We start from the raw sequence: 15,431 nt of genomic DNA on the forward strand, positions 1-15,431 counted from the left end.
GGCCATTCAAGACAAAGGTTTACCTCCCAAGTTGGCAGTTTTGTTCCTGTCCACCAACCCACAGGCAACAAACTCACTCTGGGGGCTAATTCGGGGTGTCCCAGAGCCCAGCAGAGATCCTATAGCGGCAGGCCTGAGACCCATCTATGCTGCAAGACGTCCCATTCTGGAAGCCTGAACGTCACCAGCTTGAAATCCCTGTCCCCTAAGAATTTGGGATCAGAGCTGGCCCAGTGTCAGTGCCTGCAAAAATGAGCAAAGACACTTTTGACCCTTTCCCGTCACCTAGGGTGGCACAAGGCTGCTACGGAGCTGCAGATGGGCAATGGATCCCAGGCAGGCACCTCTGCTTTTGCCTCCCAGCACTTGTGACATCCACTTCAAGGACCTACTGCCTAAACCCTGGGTTGGGAAGGCTTCTTTTGCAAGGTATGCATGACTCTGCCTTTTGTTTTCAGTCTTGCTTCATAGGTAACCAACAGCCCAACCTCATTCAAGCTCACACTCGGCATTCGGCAAGGACCGGTCGTTCTCCATGTACCCCTTTCCACATGCTGCCCCGAACAAGGGATCAGATCTCCGGCTTTGGCAACTTCTCGCTGTATAGGTGTCACGAGCTGGAAGTGGCACCAGGAGAAGTAACAGGTCCAGCCGTGGACACGGGCTGTGGGTGTGTGTCAGCACCGGTCCTGCTTGAACCCGTTCTGATTTCATGAAGCAGCCGCTGGTGAAGCTGTGGCTATGGGAGTGCAAGAAGGGTGCCCCTGGGGAGTCCCTGGCATACCTGTAATAGGCTTATAGACGCACGTGCAAACTCTGGCACCTACGATGCACCATGTCCAGGCTTCTGCTCTTGGGGAGCAGGTCAAGGGCCTCGTGGTCGGTCATTAGCTGGAAGCCATCCAGGCCTGGTGAGTGTGCAGGGCTCGCAGCCTCCCCCAGCACGGCTCCGTTTGGACAGACCAACCTCAAGGAGCAAGAGGTGCCTAGGCGGAGCGGCAGGCGGCCATAGACAGCAGTGAGGCCAAAGGCTGGCATTTCGTGACAGCACAAGGTGCAAGGAAGAGCAGACTGCTTGTTGCATGTATGTGCTGCGCCAGGGGAGGCTCCAGCACCCCTGCAGCAAGGGACCCAGCCCCGGGGCCGAGTCTGTGCTGCAAAGAGGTCACGTGAAGAAGCTGTTAACCTCCTTCCCCTTTTTTTTAAACATGCATGTGCACACACGCGCGCGCACTCGGAGCTGCTGGCCTCATGGGTGTGCAGGTGGATGCCCTCCCCTGTGCCTGCGCCCGCGCCCCGGGGAGAGAAGCAGTGCCCGGCAGGGCAGGGATGCCAGGCGGCCCTGCAGCCAGCTCAGCGCTCACGGCTTTCCAGCCCCGACGGCTTTCCAGCCCAGCGCGGGTTGCAAGGGACGGCAGAGGGTTAATGGCATTGCACTGGGACAAAGGCCACGAGAAGGAGAGTAAAACATTAACTTCAAGGACCTGCCTCTCCTCTGCTGCACATTGGACCTGATCCTGATCCTGATCCTGATTGCAAGGGCCAGATCCTGGGCTGGCGTTACCATTGCAGTCCAGAAAGACGCCCCTTTACCCCAGCTGAGACCCTGGCCCCTGCAGCACAAACCCACCGCCCAGCAGGCACCTCGGGGAAGGCGGGTGGAAAGCCGGAGCGGGCTGGGCCCACCTACAGGAACCTGTTTGCTTTCCCAGGGCACCCAAAGAGCTCCGGGAGGGTGGAGACACCTGCCCTGTTTGTTCTCAAGGACTGCTTATCCCGGAGTCCAAACCACTTTACCGTGACATGCAAGAGCCCTGGGTCATGCTCAGATCCACCCCGCTCCGCTGTGCACTTTTGCACACTCTTGTGAAAAAAAAAACCCAGCTGTTTCTATCCCTCTTCCCCTCCCGTGCCCTGCTCTCCAGCCTGCTCTGTCTGGGCGAGCCCCTGCCCGAGACTGGTTTCGTGCCAAACACCTGTCGCTCCCCCTCCAAACCCTGCCGGCCCAGAGCTAGGGGTGGCGGGGCGACTCCAATAGGACTCGACTGCCTCGACTTGCACATGCACGGAGAAGATGGGCTCGCGTGGTTCCCGTGCGCCCAGAGTCCTGGTCGACTCTGAATACAGTGAGGAAAGCGGCAAAACCCAGGTGAACCGGGCGGAAGGAGAAAGCAGCATCATTTGGGGACCGCGGGGCTGCGTGGCACCATAAGGGGTTTCCCATAGCCGCCAAGGAGAATAGTCTTGGCGGCAAAGCCAGGCAGGCTCTGCCTTTTGGGGTGGGGGGCTGATCCGAGCTGCAGGTTTGCAAGCACCCCGAACACGGGACCTCTCATTTCCAGGCCGTCAAGCTACAAAACAGCCCGAGCCGCCCTCCCAGCCAGGCCCTGCTTGGAGTTTCTCCCGTTTCTTTTCCTCTGCACACACACCCAGGCTGCAAAGTTTCAACCCGAGCACAGACAGAGCGGGGGGATCTTACCAGGTTCTTCCTGGACACCATCTTATCCAGCTTCTTGGCAATCCGCGCCAGCTCCTCCGCTTGCCCCATAATCCCAGCTCCGAGCTCTCCAAAGTTTCGCGAGCGGGGGAGAGAAGCGAGGCGGTGAACAACAGGCAGGAAAGGCGCTCACAGAAGGGAGACTTTGGCTCTGCTTTCATCTGGGTTTGGGGGGCCGAGGGACGGGGGGCGCGGGCATGAAGGGGCAGTGGGACTTTTGTTCCTGCTTTTGGGGGCAGTTGGCAGGAAAGGGGGGGCAGAGGGGAGAACAAGAAAGGGAGCGAAGGCAAGCCGGAGAGAAAGCAGAAAAGGAGGCGTGGCGGCCCCGACCAGTTATACACGGCTGCCATGCAGTCAAAATAGCACAGGGGGGCTGGACTAAATATAGGAGTTAAAGGCTAAGCAGCCTGGAGCTTGCAGGGAGGTGGGGAGAGGCTGCGCCGGGCCAGGGGGCTGCAGGCGGGTGGGAGTTTGCTCAGGGTTGGGAATGCCCCTCGGCTTTCGGGGGCAGCAGGGATCACAGGATGATCCTCGGAGAATCCAGCTCGTGCCCCACCTCGCCGGAGGGTTTGCTAGTCAGATCCCACCCTAAAAGCACCCCGAACTGGGAGCAGAGGGAAGGTTTCCACGCCAGTGTAAGGACTTGCTACCTTTCGTGCCGACGTAGGGTCTTACTACCTTTCGTGCAGGCTGGGCTGGGGTCAGGGGCCCCAAATGTTCGGCTGTTCCATCTAAAGCCAGCCTCTCGGGTGCAACATCAGGCTGGAAACCTCACCCAGAAACCCTTCCCCGGATCTGTTGGCACGGTCCTGCCCGGTGCCCAGCCCTGCAGAGCACAACTCGTGCGGCGCTCCTGCCCGGTCGGCGGTCATTTCTTCCTGACCGCAGCTGGAGACCGGCGTGTGCCCTGAAACGTGAGGGTTCAGGGATGGACGTCCCTATCCCAGCTCATGGCTTTCGTTCTAAATAGCATCTCAAATAAAGTGGTATTAAATTGACCCCCCTCGCTGCAACAAGCTCCACAGGTTAATACTTACAGTAACACCTTGTTGGGGGGTGGTCAGGCTAACGCCAGCTGGGTAGGCAGTATTTTAAAGTGCTGAAAAATCCTCCGGCTAATTGGGACATTGCTAATTATTTGCATCAAAGCTTGTTTGGATCAGAAGTGTGTTGGGGAGGGATTTCATTTAGCCAAAACCCGCCCAAAAGGCTGGACAGAATAGTTTCAGCCGGCTTTAGCGAGCCACCCCCATGCTTCAGGGCACAGGCCGACCAGCTCCGAGGGGTCAGGAAGGCATCCCCTGTTACGGGCAGCGTGAAGCCTCGAGCACAGGCTCGTGGTGCAGGCAGGATCCCAGCCAGGCATGGTGGCCTGGTGCAAGTTTGCATTCAAGGTGTTTGGAAACACATGAGCTGTCTGCCTGCTGCTCCTTTTCATCACGGGCGCGGAGCCAAGACCAGCTGGTGGATGTCGTGAATTCAGCTCCGAGGGTCAGCTGGAGGCAAAGCACGTACAAAATCACACGGGCACGAGGGCCCGACGTGCTAGGGAGGGAGCCTGGGCTCACTTGCGAGCGTGCAAGGTCTTTGGTGTGTGCAGAACCGGAGCCTTCGGGGCTTCACGTACGTCCGGCAACACCTTTGGGCGGAGGTCCGAGGTCAGCGCCAGGTTTGACTTACCTGCTGGTTTCTTTGCTAAGTGTAAGCTCAGAGCAAGGCGGTGTATTTCTAAACTACTCGAGAGTGCAGCTCACGTGGGAGGAGGCTGCCAGGCAGCGCTGGGGGTGGCGGAGGGAAGGATATGCATGTGGCTGATAACACAACCGCTGCCAAGAGACTGGGGGGGCAGGAAAGGCGGAATAAAACCCCCTCCAATCTAGAAAAACTTCCTCGTCCAAGATCTCCGGAGAATAAACAAAACTTTCGACCAGGCCTAGAGCAACACTGCGCTCTTGCAAAAGAGTCGAGAGTGAAACTAAGCCAAGCACTTTGAAAAGGAAACCGATAAAAACCGAGTGTCCGGCTCGTGCTCTCCCAGGCAAGGGCATGGCAAGACAAAGGCTGCAGAGGACAGGAGGGCCCGCGTTTCGGGAGCATCCACATTCAGGATGGCAAAGAAGTGGCTTCCTTTTGCTGATGAGCTCGGCGCGTCCCTGAGCTTGCCTTGAAGTGGAGGGGATTTAGGCACATGCTTCAAAGCTTGGCTGAATCCAGGGCTGAGCAGAGCCATGCAAAGGGGCTGAGCTCCCGGGAGCCCACCACTGAGGTCTCCCAGGTGGAAGAAGCTCATGGGCTCTGGGGAATGGGGATTTGCTTTCTCAAACCTTTGAGCAAGGCTGCACCCCGTGGTCTCGTGCTGGGACGGACACACAAACGATGTCTCGGGAGAGCTGAGCGACCAATTAATGCCAAGGGCCAGGTGGGAATGCACATGATATCTTGTGATGCCACGACCGCCACTGGGAAGCGATGGCTCAGGACTGCCTTCAACTCTTCCCACTGAGAAGCCTGGCAGGCGGACGGGGGAAAACTTTGACCACTTCCAGGATAAAAGTAACCTGGATGCTCGCTAAAAAAAAACCTACGCCAATGTGGACTGCATCAAAGGAGCCAAGAGGATGCTGCAGCTTTTGGAGAGCAAGAAGCAGAAGAGTTGCCACATCTATAGCTGGGTGAGAGCCCCCTGGACTCGGGTGCTCTAGGAAACGATGCTGAGATATAGCAGGGGTGCCGCTCCCGGACCCAACACCCCAGCTTCAAGCTGTGGGGTGCTGTCGTGATGGAGGTGACAGAACCCCAGCATCGGTTACTAAAAGGCCCATTTCATGGCAGTAACCCCCTGCCCAGGTGCAATTCGAGCCACCTTTATTCACCCAGCAGCATCGAGACAAGACCATATTCTGACATTTCGGCCTTAAGCTGCTGGTAGACAGCGCGTCCTTCCCCTCCAGCGGTGGGTGAAGCAACTCGGATCTGTCACCTGCTCCGTGCTTTGGGATGAGGCGCTGCGTCCATACAACACCATCCCGTGCTCTCACTTGGGACGTGCCTAGATCTCCGCCCTTATTTCTGTCTATGGCATTAGCAAAACCCCTTGTGTTTATTTTTTTTTTTAAATCAATTTTATTCCAAATCAAAAGGGAAAGCAATAAAATGCCCCTTCTGCAATGAAATATTCAGTGAAAAAAAGCCCCTTTACAATTATAACATAAGGCGGTTTGATCCCACATATCCCCAGGGAAGCGCGTACGAGTAGGAAGCATTGGTCCTAGTGATTGCAGAACCAAGTAGCAGCCTGACCCCTTTTCGGCAAGGGACAGAGACTCCCTGGCTGTCTCTGAGCCTAGTGGGATTGAAAAGAGGCGGCGGTGGAAAATCTGTACATTCAAAAGGGCCTTCAACCAGCGCCCCAGGCCTTTGGGAAGTGGGGTCATAATCCAGATCCAAATCTGTACCTGAACGTCTGGAGAACCACCGGGTCTGTATCTTCCCCTGAGCCTCAATAGAGACGCCTCGCTCCAGCCACGGCTCTCAAACCCGGGCCAGGCTCCGCTACCCAACAACATCCTCCAGCCACGGGGCTGAAAGACGTCTGCATCCAAATCCAGCTGCCCCCCAACTCCGGTCTGAGCCTGGCGTGACACGGAAGTGGCTGTGAGCACCAAAAATAGCACTTTCCTAGTTAAAAAAAATAGTGTTTCACAGTTCCAGGGTGGGTGGAGGAGATGCATGGGAGACATGAAGCTGGGTTATCCTTGGTGCCACTGGATGCCCAGGTCGGCTCCTCCTGGGTGCGTGCCACCGACGGGGGCAGAGGGCCATCTGGGCACCTCTGGTAAGGATCAGGAGTGAGGCACCTGCCCAGCTCCTTGCCTTCCCTTCAAGTATTTGCACTGAGGAGGCAGGGCACGGACAACTCAAGGGCAACCGAGGGGCTGCTGCCGGAGGAGACCGGGGTCTCCATCGTCCCGGAGCAGGGAGGAACGGCAGAGCCGCGGGGCCAAGACATCGCAACCTCATTTCCTGCGGCAGGAAACAGAAAGGGCCACAGGCAGTTCCTGGGCTATTTGGAGAAGTGGGGAAGGGGGCGATCCTGGGGATTAACCCTTTGCATGACATGAGCCATGCCCTCCCCCCTAACAGTTTGGTCTCATAGGAATTGAAATGCTTTAGTCCAACCCCAGGCACTGGACTCAGCACGGGGGTCACAGTCGGGTGCCCCAAGCTTAGCAGCCCACGTGGCTACGGGCACACCGGTTTCTGTAGCCCCCATAGGCACGCTGGCCTGGAGCATCGCGGGGACGCGCCGGGCGGTGGGGAAGGCAGTCGTGACGGGGCGGTCGTGCTGATACATTCTTCTGTCTGGGGGGGTCGCTAGGAAAGGGGACCAGCAATCAGGAGCATGGGGGTAGCCCCTCGGGTGGCCACAGGAAGGACTCCCACGGCAGGACGGACCTCCCCTGCCCTGCCTTTATGAGCCGGGGGTGCTGCAGGACTGGGGCAGGGGAAGGAGGTGCCCCCAGCAGCCCCCAGGCCCAGCAGGGCTCTCACGTTCACACCAGGGGAGGGTGGTGAGAGGCAGGCGAACCCCACCTCAAACAGCCCTAAGGAAGCCCCCGGAGGAGAGAGCAGGAGTCCACGTTCCTCCTTGGAGTTACAAAGCAGGCGAAGGACGGGACGGATGGAGAGGTGAAAAACTATTACCCCACCTGTGCACCGAGCTTGCCGGTTCTCTGCTTCCTAACCGGCTGCGGCCAGGAGTCTGAAACCCCTTGGTCAGCTCACCACCCCCCATGCCCTCAGCTCTGCCAGGGCCAGGGGGCTTCTCCCAGGCTGATTCAGACACGGGACCCTGCGGTCCGGTTCCTCCAGCAAGCTGCAAGGCTGGGCAGAGCCAGCCTGACCCAGCACGAGAGACCCACGCTGGTCCTAAAGCGATGCTGTCCAAGAGAAGGATCACAGCGGGGGGTTTCCACCTGGCTCCGGCTCCGGCTCCAGCCCCACGTGCTGCAGTGCCCAGTCTCCGGCGGGCCAGGTCAGGAGGGGGTGAGGAAAGCGAGGAGCACGCAGGGCTCGGGTGAGGGCGCAGCGAGCCAGGTCCAAGGAGAGCTCTCCGCCCCTCCGCGCTGCAGGAGAAGGGAGGCGGACACCCTTCAGTCCTGCAGCAGGTGGACGGAGCTGGCCCGGAAGACGCCCGTTCTGGAGCCGTCTCCTTCGATGAAGCCGACCTGCAAACCCGGAGCAGAAGGCAGAGGGGGGTCACGGCCACGGGCTCTCATCTCTGAGGCCAGGACGTGGGGGAGGCTGCCCAGTTGGAGAGTGCAAAGCCACAGGGATGCTGGGCCGAGGGGTGGGCAGCTTCTGCACCCCAATGGGGACTAAACCCCAGAGGATGGGAGGACGCCAGCTACGTGCAGCAGCAGGCTGGAGGGGCTGGTGGAGATGCCCCCTGCACTCACATGAAGCCCTCCAAAAGTGCCTGATCTAATGGGTCACCTGCCTTGGGCAGGGGGCCAGGCAGAGAGCTGGGCTCAGAGGAACCCAGGTGTGCTGGCGCCAGCGCTGGGAAGGGGCGGGGAGGCGAGGACCGCCGCGGCACTCACCCAGCTCTGCTCATCCTCCTCACGGGTCACCACGATCACCTCGCCCTTGGAGAAGGTCAGTTCCCGGGCTCGGTCGCCCTTGCAGTCCACCAGAGCCTTCACCCTCTTCTGCCTCACCTTGGCCTGCCCCAGCAAGCAGTGCATGTCAGTGGGGGAGAGGGCACAGGGATCCCCTTCCCCTCCAAAAACACAGTGGAGAGCAGGGAGTGTCCCCCTCAGAGCAAGGAGCTCGGGGTCCTCAAGGTCAGGGGTGCTGGGAGGAGACCGGGCACCCCACAATGCGCAAGCATGGGAGGGAGCCCTCCTTCACTGGGTACCTACCGGAGCAAACCTCCTGGGCATGGGCACAGGGGCAGGACTTGGCGCCTTGCTCAGAGGCAGGTCCTCGGGGGTGGCTGAGCTGTGCGGGGCGGAGGCCGAGCTGGGGGCTTTGCCCCCTGTGCTGCCGCTGATGCGCCGGTAGGAGCGGGTGCTCTCTGATCTGTGGGGGGCAAAGAGAGGCTGCTTAAGAAACCTGGGGAAGGGGCAATGCTGTGCCCCCAGTTCCCCCCGCTCCTGTGCATGCTGCCACAGGATCTCCCCTTCCAAAGCACGGGCTTCTCCTTCTTCCAAACAGGCCACAAGCCTGGACTGTCCTTGCAGCCGGAGTCCCCAGTGTGGAGGAGCTGCGCCTGGGGCTGTACAACCAGCAGCCCGCAAGACGGCAGCTGTGCCCCGACATGCACGCTGCACGGACTCAGAGGACTGCGCAGTTCATTGCATGCATGAAAAAGCATCCGCTTCCACGCTCACGACATGTGGAGAGAAGGTACCGCGGCCCAGCTGCTTCAGCTCCTGCGGTGCAGCCCCTGAGCCCCTACCGCACCTCTGGGAGTGACTCCAGCTGTGTCCCCAACCCCGCCGCCTACCTGAACTTGACAGGGTTGAGCTGCACTTGCTCCGGGGACGTGCCAGCCTCCGGCGGTGGCACCGTGGCCTGGCTGGTCTCAGCCCCCCTCCGCTGGGCGCTGCTCTCCGTCTCCGCGTGGGTTTCCCAGTAGGCCGCGCGCCAGGTCTCCGTGGGGCTCAGGGAGGCGGAGAGCTGCCGGCCGGCTCCACTGTCCAAGGTGCCAGGAGCGCTGGATGTGGACAGGTTTCGGACGGCGGGGGCCTCCAGTGGGCTGCTGGCTTGGGGCTCGGAGGTTTGGCGTGGGAGCTCTGGGCAGGGAAGGTTTGGGAGATCAGGGGGGGGGTGTCCCAGTGGGTTTGCTGGTCAAACTGGGAGCCTGTTGGGTCTTTGGTTGCTCACTGAGGGCCTACCTGTGGCCCCTGTAAGCTGTAAAGCCCTTCCCAGGTATGGGGGAGCCAGGTGGGATAGAGCATGAACCAACCAGAGCCCCCCCCAGCTCTGTTTGGGGTTCAAGAGCCCCAAATAACCCCATCACAATTGCTTCCACCTGCAGCGGCTCCCAGAGACCCCCTGGCTGGGGCACGCGCCCACGCTCCGGCAAGCTCAGCCCGTATCTGCCGCCCAGGGGGTTTAGAGACGCAGCCGATCCCCACAGCCGAGAGCTCTGCCTCCCCTCTGCCGCCCTGCACGGGCTTACCGGGCTTGTCTCTCCCCCCCGGGGGGTTAAGAGCCCCAGCCGATCCCCACAGCCGAGAGCTCTGCCTCCCCTCTGCCGCCCTGCACGGGCTTACCGGGCTTGGTGCGGGGGCCCCCCCTGGCAGGGTTTTTGACCGGCAGCGGCGGGGGAATCTCCTCGCTGTTTGAGCGCCGGGGGCTGGGCCGCGAGGGGACCAGGATGGTCTCGTAGGTCTTGTTGGTGATGTCCATGCCCGTGCAGCTCCACCGGTTCTGGGAGGCGAGGCCGGGCTGACCCGTGGTGGGCGACGACGTGGACTTGAACGATCGCTGCAGCGGGCTCACCTGGGCAGGGCAGATGGCGCAGCCCGTCAGCGGAAGGGAGCCCCGCGGGGGTCTGCCCTCCCACCCCTCGCTTTGCAAGGGGAGCTACAGGGATGCAGCCGCATCCGAGCCCTAACCCCAAGCGAGCACATCCCAGAGCCGAGGGGCAATGGGGATGGGAGTCCATAAGGAGGGGGCTACGTGCCTGGCATGACATAGGGCAGGGCGCTGCAAGCCGTGACCTGGGGATGCCAGCGAAGTCTGTGCCCCCACCCCCAGACCAGCCCAGCAAAGCGACTGGTACCTTCTCCTCCAGCTCCTCCTCGCTGTCGTAGGCGTACTCCTGCGGGGCCTCCCAGTCGTAGTCCACGTGCAGCTGCAGGTTCAGCTTCCCGGCCTGCGCCTGCTCCAGCTGCCAGGAAAAACAGGGCCACGCGTGGCATCGGGGCCACAGTTAGGCCCACGCAGCCAAGCGGCATCCACACCTCGGAGCTGAACTTCACCACCTGGATGCATCGCCCCGTGACCCATCTTCCTATGACCGTCCAGCACACGGTGGAGTTGCCAGGATGCTGGACTACTGCAGGGGCATTTTGCTACAAACCCCAATCCCACGTGCAACAGGGCACGTCTTCACCGCAGAGTTAACACGGGCGATCAGTGCCCCGCTGGGAGCGACCACGGTGCAAAGCCCCGAGTTACTGGATTTGCACGTGTAGCGTGTGCATGTGTGCGAGTGCAGGACTGGGACTCTGGGAGACCCATCTCGGAGTCCTTTAAGAGATGTTTAGTATAATTAATAACCGTAATAAAAATAATAGTCGTCCCACTGATAATAACAACAAGAATCTGAATGGATTAGTATAATGAATAACAGTAATAATAATAATAGGCATCTCAATGATCTGAATTACTCTGATTTTATTCCAGGCAAGTGTGGGAGAACTGGACCGCTCTTTCTTGGGGGGTCCAGGGGAATTGTGGGAAGACACTGGAGGACTCACTCTCACTGCAAAGTATGTTACTAGCAAAAGTTAAATCTCAACCTGCGCTCTACCCCCCACCCCAAACCTGAACAGTCAAACAGGGCTAGAAACACCAAACTCAGGGCCCGGCTGCCACCCCTGCCACGTGCATGACACCAATTCATAGCTCAGGACCCTCCCCGGCTTCCTCTCCAGCAGGAACCTGCTTCTTCCCACCTCTGTCCTGGGACAAGACCCCTTGGGCTGACCCCATGGCAATGCCAGGCACCCCTGCCCCATCCCAAGAGGGCTTGTCCACCGCTCCCCTCCACACACCCCACCACGGAGGACCCAACCTACCAGGTCCTCGCACTCGGTGTGTTTGTGTCTCTTTGCCACGTCCAAGGCTGTCTCTCCGGCCGTGTTCACTGGAGGGGTAGAAAGGACACCAGGTCTGAGCCCCCAGAAAATGCCCGCTCCTCTCCTAGGCTCAGGGAATCCCCCCCCGACAAAAGCGGTGCCCAGAGGGTGCCACTGGGCCGCAGCCATGCACCCGCAATACACTCACTGCCACAGACTTTTTAAAGAGACAATTAATAGTAATCACAGGAACAGTAATTGAAGCTGTGCTAATGATGATAACAGTAACCATAACAATAAACTGAACTGCTCCGATCCCATCCCAGGCAAATCTGGGAGAACTGGGCTGTTCTGCCTGGGTGTCCCAGGGGAAAACACTTAAATCTGTGTCCTCACTACCAAGTTATTGGCACAAATGCAATCTAAACCTGTGCTCTGACCCCCAGCCTGGCCAGGATTGAGAACAGGACTGAACTCAGGTTAACGAGTTGCGTGTGGGTGTGGACAGAGGGCGGGTTAGGGGTAACACCTGATTACAGAACTCATTTGACTGCAGTGAAGACGTGGACGTATCTGACCACGCTCCATCCACACCCTGCATGCAACAACCCACTTGGTCAATAATCTCTATCTGAAATACTGATTTAAAAAGGGGAAAGCTATTTGCAAAAAAACGCTGAAGGAATTCCCGTTAGTTAGGCCTGAAGCCTACCTGGGCTGAGAGCTGCCTTCCCTTTCAGCAGCAGCTTGAGGCAGTTGGGCTGGTTGTACTGGGCGCTGTAGTGCAGGGCCGTGCTCCCATCCAGGGTTGCCTTGTCCAGGTTCCCCCTGTGCAAGCAGGCAGAGGCAGTTAAAGGATGTGGGAGGCCTCCAAGAAGAGTCTTGGACCTCTCCCCCAAGCTAGAACGAGACACACGGAGCACAGGATGTGCTGCCCTGCTCATGAGACCATGGGGAAGTCATTTCACCGCACGGTGCCTCAGTTGCACCGTCTGTAAAATGGGAGGAAGGCTGCTGGCCTGCCCTGCATGGGCACTAGGAGCCTCCCTTGGCTGGATAACCACTAGGAGATCAGCAGATGAACCTGGGGGAAACCGGTCAAGAAAGTCCTGCCATGTCCCCAGCCCAGGATGGCGCTGGCCTGTTTGCTCTGGCACGGGGACTTCATATCATGCTGTCCACCAACCTGCCCTGTATCTCCGACTCCCACATGCCTCCCTCCCTTGCAGGCATAGCATCCCTGCCTGTGTACCCTGCCACATCCAGTCTCCCTGCTGTCCTCGCCATCCTGGGTCCCTTGGGGTGACATTTTCTCTCCTGCTTTTTGCTTGGCCTCTCAAGAGGCAGGAAGGAGAAGCTGCAATCTCATGCATTTCCCACCCCCAGCTTTATAAACAGGCTGGGCCACACCTGGGGAAGACCCCTCCAATGGCCTGGGGTGCTGGGTTTCATGGGCAGGAGAGTTTTTGACTGTCCAGTGCCGTCTCTGGCTTGCTCCTGGCCTGGATGCACGTGGCTCCCAAGACCTGATGCATGTGCAGCTCTGATGTGGGTGCCCCATCCCCTGCCTGCCTCGGTCTGAGCCTTACCCGTTCTGGATGATGAAGTCCACCAGCGGCAGGGAGGACTTGTCTGCATATCGCACGGCCACGTGCAGAGCCAGCTCGCCCTGGTCCTGCCACGGGAGGAAAAGCAGCAGGGTTAAGCCTCACCCCACTGCTCTGCCCATTCAGGAGACCAGATGCAGCCAGCTGCACCAGTATATGGGTCCCATTGCCATTTGCCTCGTGGCTCTGCAAAACCAGGTCCCTGAAGCCCAGGAGGAAAGGGAACAGCTGGTATCGCTCAGCACCAACTCCTGAGGTGGCCACATCCAGGGGCTCAGCTCGAACGGGGTACCTTGTCCCAGGCCTGAAGCACAGCAAGGCTGGGCCAAGCAGAATGTCCCTTAAAACCGCTTCTCCAGGGGAAAACGGGGTTTGGGACCAAATGGGAACGGTCTAGGAGGCATCTACCGGCCTTGGATGCTCAAACCCACACTCTTTGGGTCAGATCCCACCAGCATGGGAGACTGGGAACTGGGTTTCTTGGAGGTCCCATGGGAACCTGTGAGCTGGGCTCCCCACCAGGCCTGCAATGGCCTTGATGCACTTTGGACAGTCTCCTGTGATGCAGACGCCAGGAATCAGCCAGCATCAGGCCTCGAGGAGACGGTGCCCTTAGTCAGCACCGTGCAAGCAAGAGCCAGGCAGGGCTCACCTGGCCGTCGGGGGTTGCCAGAGGTTTGCCTAGGTCGTGCCCTTCTGCAAATGCCTGGAGCAGCGCCAAGACATCCCGGCTGCGGACAGCCTCCCAGAGCCGGTGAGGGTCTTCCCTGCCCGTCTTCTGCACGAATTTGCGCTCCATGTATTTGGCCACGATATATTCTTTCCTGGCGCTCCTGCGGGGCAGGGGGCATAGAGGTGCCATCTCAGCCGGGGCATGGCAGACACCACTGCCCGTGCCTGGCTGCAGGGTCCTGAAGCAAGGGTAAGGCAGGCATGTCGAATCAAACCATCCTCACCTGGAGGGAAAGGCTCAGCCAGCCCCGAGGCACCGCTGTAGCAAGAGACCCCGACTCCCCATCTCCCTCGAGGGCTGGCGGGTTTGGGGCAGGGATCTCAGCTTTCTTACTCACATGTCACTGCCTGATGATGGCTTCAGGTTCCCCTGCGCCGGCAGCGTGGCCTCCATGATCTCGTTGAAGCGGGCGTTCCCAACGCTGACTGCCAGCTGCGGGACAGAGGAGAAACCGGGCAGTGGGGGTCCACCGTGGCTTGAGCGCCAGCAACTAGCCACGTGCCTCGGACCCTCCTGGGAGTGATCCCAAGGGAACAGGGACGCTACTCCATCCCTTCCTCCCTCCCTTCCTCTAGCCAGGGCTCAGGACTGGGAGGGGATGGGCAGAGCAGAGCGGCAGGGGAGGCAGAGATGCCAAAGGGGACACCTCTGTGGGGAGATGGGAGCCGCTTACCAGCAGCTCAGAGGTGCTGAGAACATCCAGGGTCAGGGACTGGATGCGGGAATAGTGCACGCCCAGCTCGCGGTGGATGCCCGAGCACTCGATGCACGTCAGGATGCCCAGGTTGGTGGAGAGCCATGTGGGATCTGCAAGGCAGCAGCATGCCCTGCTTGCTAGCACTGTCGCAGCCCCCAATGCACTGTGGCCCCTTCTAGTCCCGATCTCCCTACAGCCGGGCCAAGGGCTGCTCCTTGGAGAAACCCAGCCGTCCTGCTCCCCTGCTTCTGCCAGGCGCTCCCAGCCCTGGGACCCTCCGCCCCTCTCCTCCCATACCCGATGCCCATCATGGATCTAGAAGTGGGAGAGCAGAGCTGCTGATGCTGGGGATGGCACCTCATCCGAGGGGCACACAGCGCGACGGCTCCCTCTCCCCCTCCGCGTGCATCGGCGGTGCCAGGACCTACCTGGGGCCCCGCAGTCGCAGCACTGCCTGTTGCCCGGCAGGCTCTTGACCTCACCGATGACCAGCTTGGTGAGCTCCTGCAGGCTGCCATCGGCCGCCCCCCTGGCCGAGGCCATGCAGCTGCCGGGGCCTCCCTTGAAGGCGTTGCTGAGGGCTTCGTCTTTGCTGTTCTGGAGCACGGACACCCAGCTGGGTGGGGGGGCAGGGGTCAGTGGCAGGGTTTGGGGACACAGAGGAAGGAACAAAAGACCCCCCCACCCTTTCTAGACAGAAGAGCAGTTGCAGATGTGCCCCCTCATTGTCCCCATTTTAGAGAGGTGGAGACTGAGGCATGGAGGGCTTAAGCGACTTGCCTGACGTCGTGACAGTGGCAGAGTAGGAACAGTGCCATGCTCTAGCCACTAGGTTACCCGGCCTTCATGCAACCTGCATGGGGTCAGAAGTGACCCCCAGTAAGCCCCCAGCCCCCTGCTACAATGCACCAGCCCATGTGTCCCCATCCCACTGCTCTCTACAGGACAGCATCTTCAGGGCTCGGCCAGGCCTCGTGCCTCTTCTCCCGCTGACAGCCGAGGCACAGACTACCTGCACCTCCCCGTTTGCATGTGCAAAGGAGCCTGCTCTCTGCACGAGGCCAAGAGCCAAAGGCTAACC

The 15,431-nt window shown here is 59.8% G+C and overlaps 2 protein-coding genes and 1 long non-coding RNA gene across 3 annotated transcripts in view; 1 reads left to right on the forward strand and 2 right to left on the reverse strand.

The window, feature by feature from the left end:
• TCEA3 (transcription elongation factor A3) overlaps positions 1-3,789 on the reverse strand; it is a 16,678-nt gene extending 12,889 nt beyond the window's left edge. Inside the window, exon 1 of the mRNA XM_006031900.3 lies at positions 2,480-3,789. Within this exon, the coding sequence (XP_006031962.1) occupies positions 2,480-2,548 (69 nt within the window). The 5' untranslated portion in view covers positions 2,549-3,789. The remainder of the gene's footprint in view (positions 1-2,479) is intronic.
• LOC112551640 overlaps positions 17-15,431 on the forward strand; it is a 24,772-nt gene continuing 9,357 nt past the window's right edge. The window contains exons 1-2 of the long non-coding RNA XR_003095936.1: positions 17-2,149; positions 10,919-11,004. This is a non-coding gene — a long non-coding RNA (uncharacterized LOC112551640). The remainder of the gene's footprint in view (positions 2,150-10,918; positions 11,005-15,431) is intronic.
• Positions 5,597-15,431, reverse strand: part of ASAP3 (ArfGAP with SH3 domain, ankyrin repeat and PH domain 3) — a 31,964-nt gene continuing 22,129 nt past the window's right edge. The window contains exons 14-26 of the mRNA XM_014523813.2: positions 14,779-14,978; positions 14,327-14,460; positions 13,991-14,085; positions 13,573-13,753; positions 12,903-12,988; positions 12,026-12,141; positions 11,314-11,381; positions 10,293-10,400; positions 9,781-10,009; positions 9,009-9,297; positions 8,422-8,581; positions 8,101-8,223; positions 5,597-7,725 (exon numbers count right to left, since the gene is read on the reverse strand). Of these exons, the coding sequence (XP_014379299.1) occupies positions 7,651-7,725; positions 8,101-8,223; positions 8,422-8,581; positions 9,009-9,297; positions 9,781-10,009; positions 10,293-10,400; positions 11,314-11,381; positions 12,026-12,141; positions 12,903-12,988; positions 13,573-13,753; positions 13,991-14,085; positions 14,327-14,460; positions 14,779-14,978 (1,864 nt within the window). The 3' untranslated portion in view covers positions 5,597-7,650. The remainder of the gene's footprint in view (positions 7,726-8,100; positions 8,224-8,421; positions 8,582-9,008; positions 9,298-9,780; positions 10,010-10,292; positions 10,401-11,313; positions 11,382-12,025; positions 12,142-12,902; positions 12,989-13,572; positions 13,754-13,990; positions 14,086-14,326; positions 14,461-14,778; positions 14,979-15,431) is intronic.

Source organism: Alligator sinensis, unplaced genomic scaffold (genome assembly GCF_000455745.1).
Source record: "Alligator sinensis unplaced genomic scaffold, ASM45574v1 scaffold1123_1, whole genome shotgun sequence".
NCBI lineage: Eukaryota > Metazoa > Chordata > Crocodylia > Alligatoridae > Alligator > Alligator sinensis.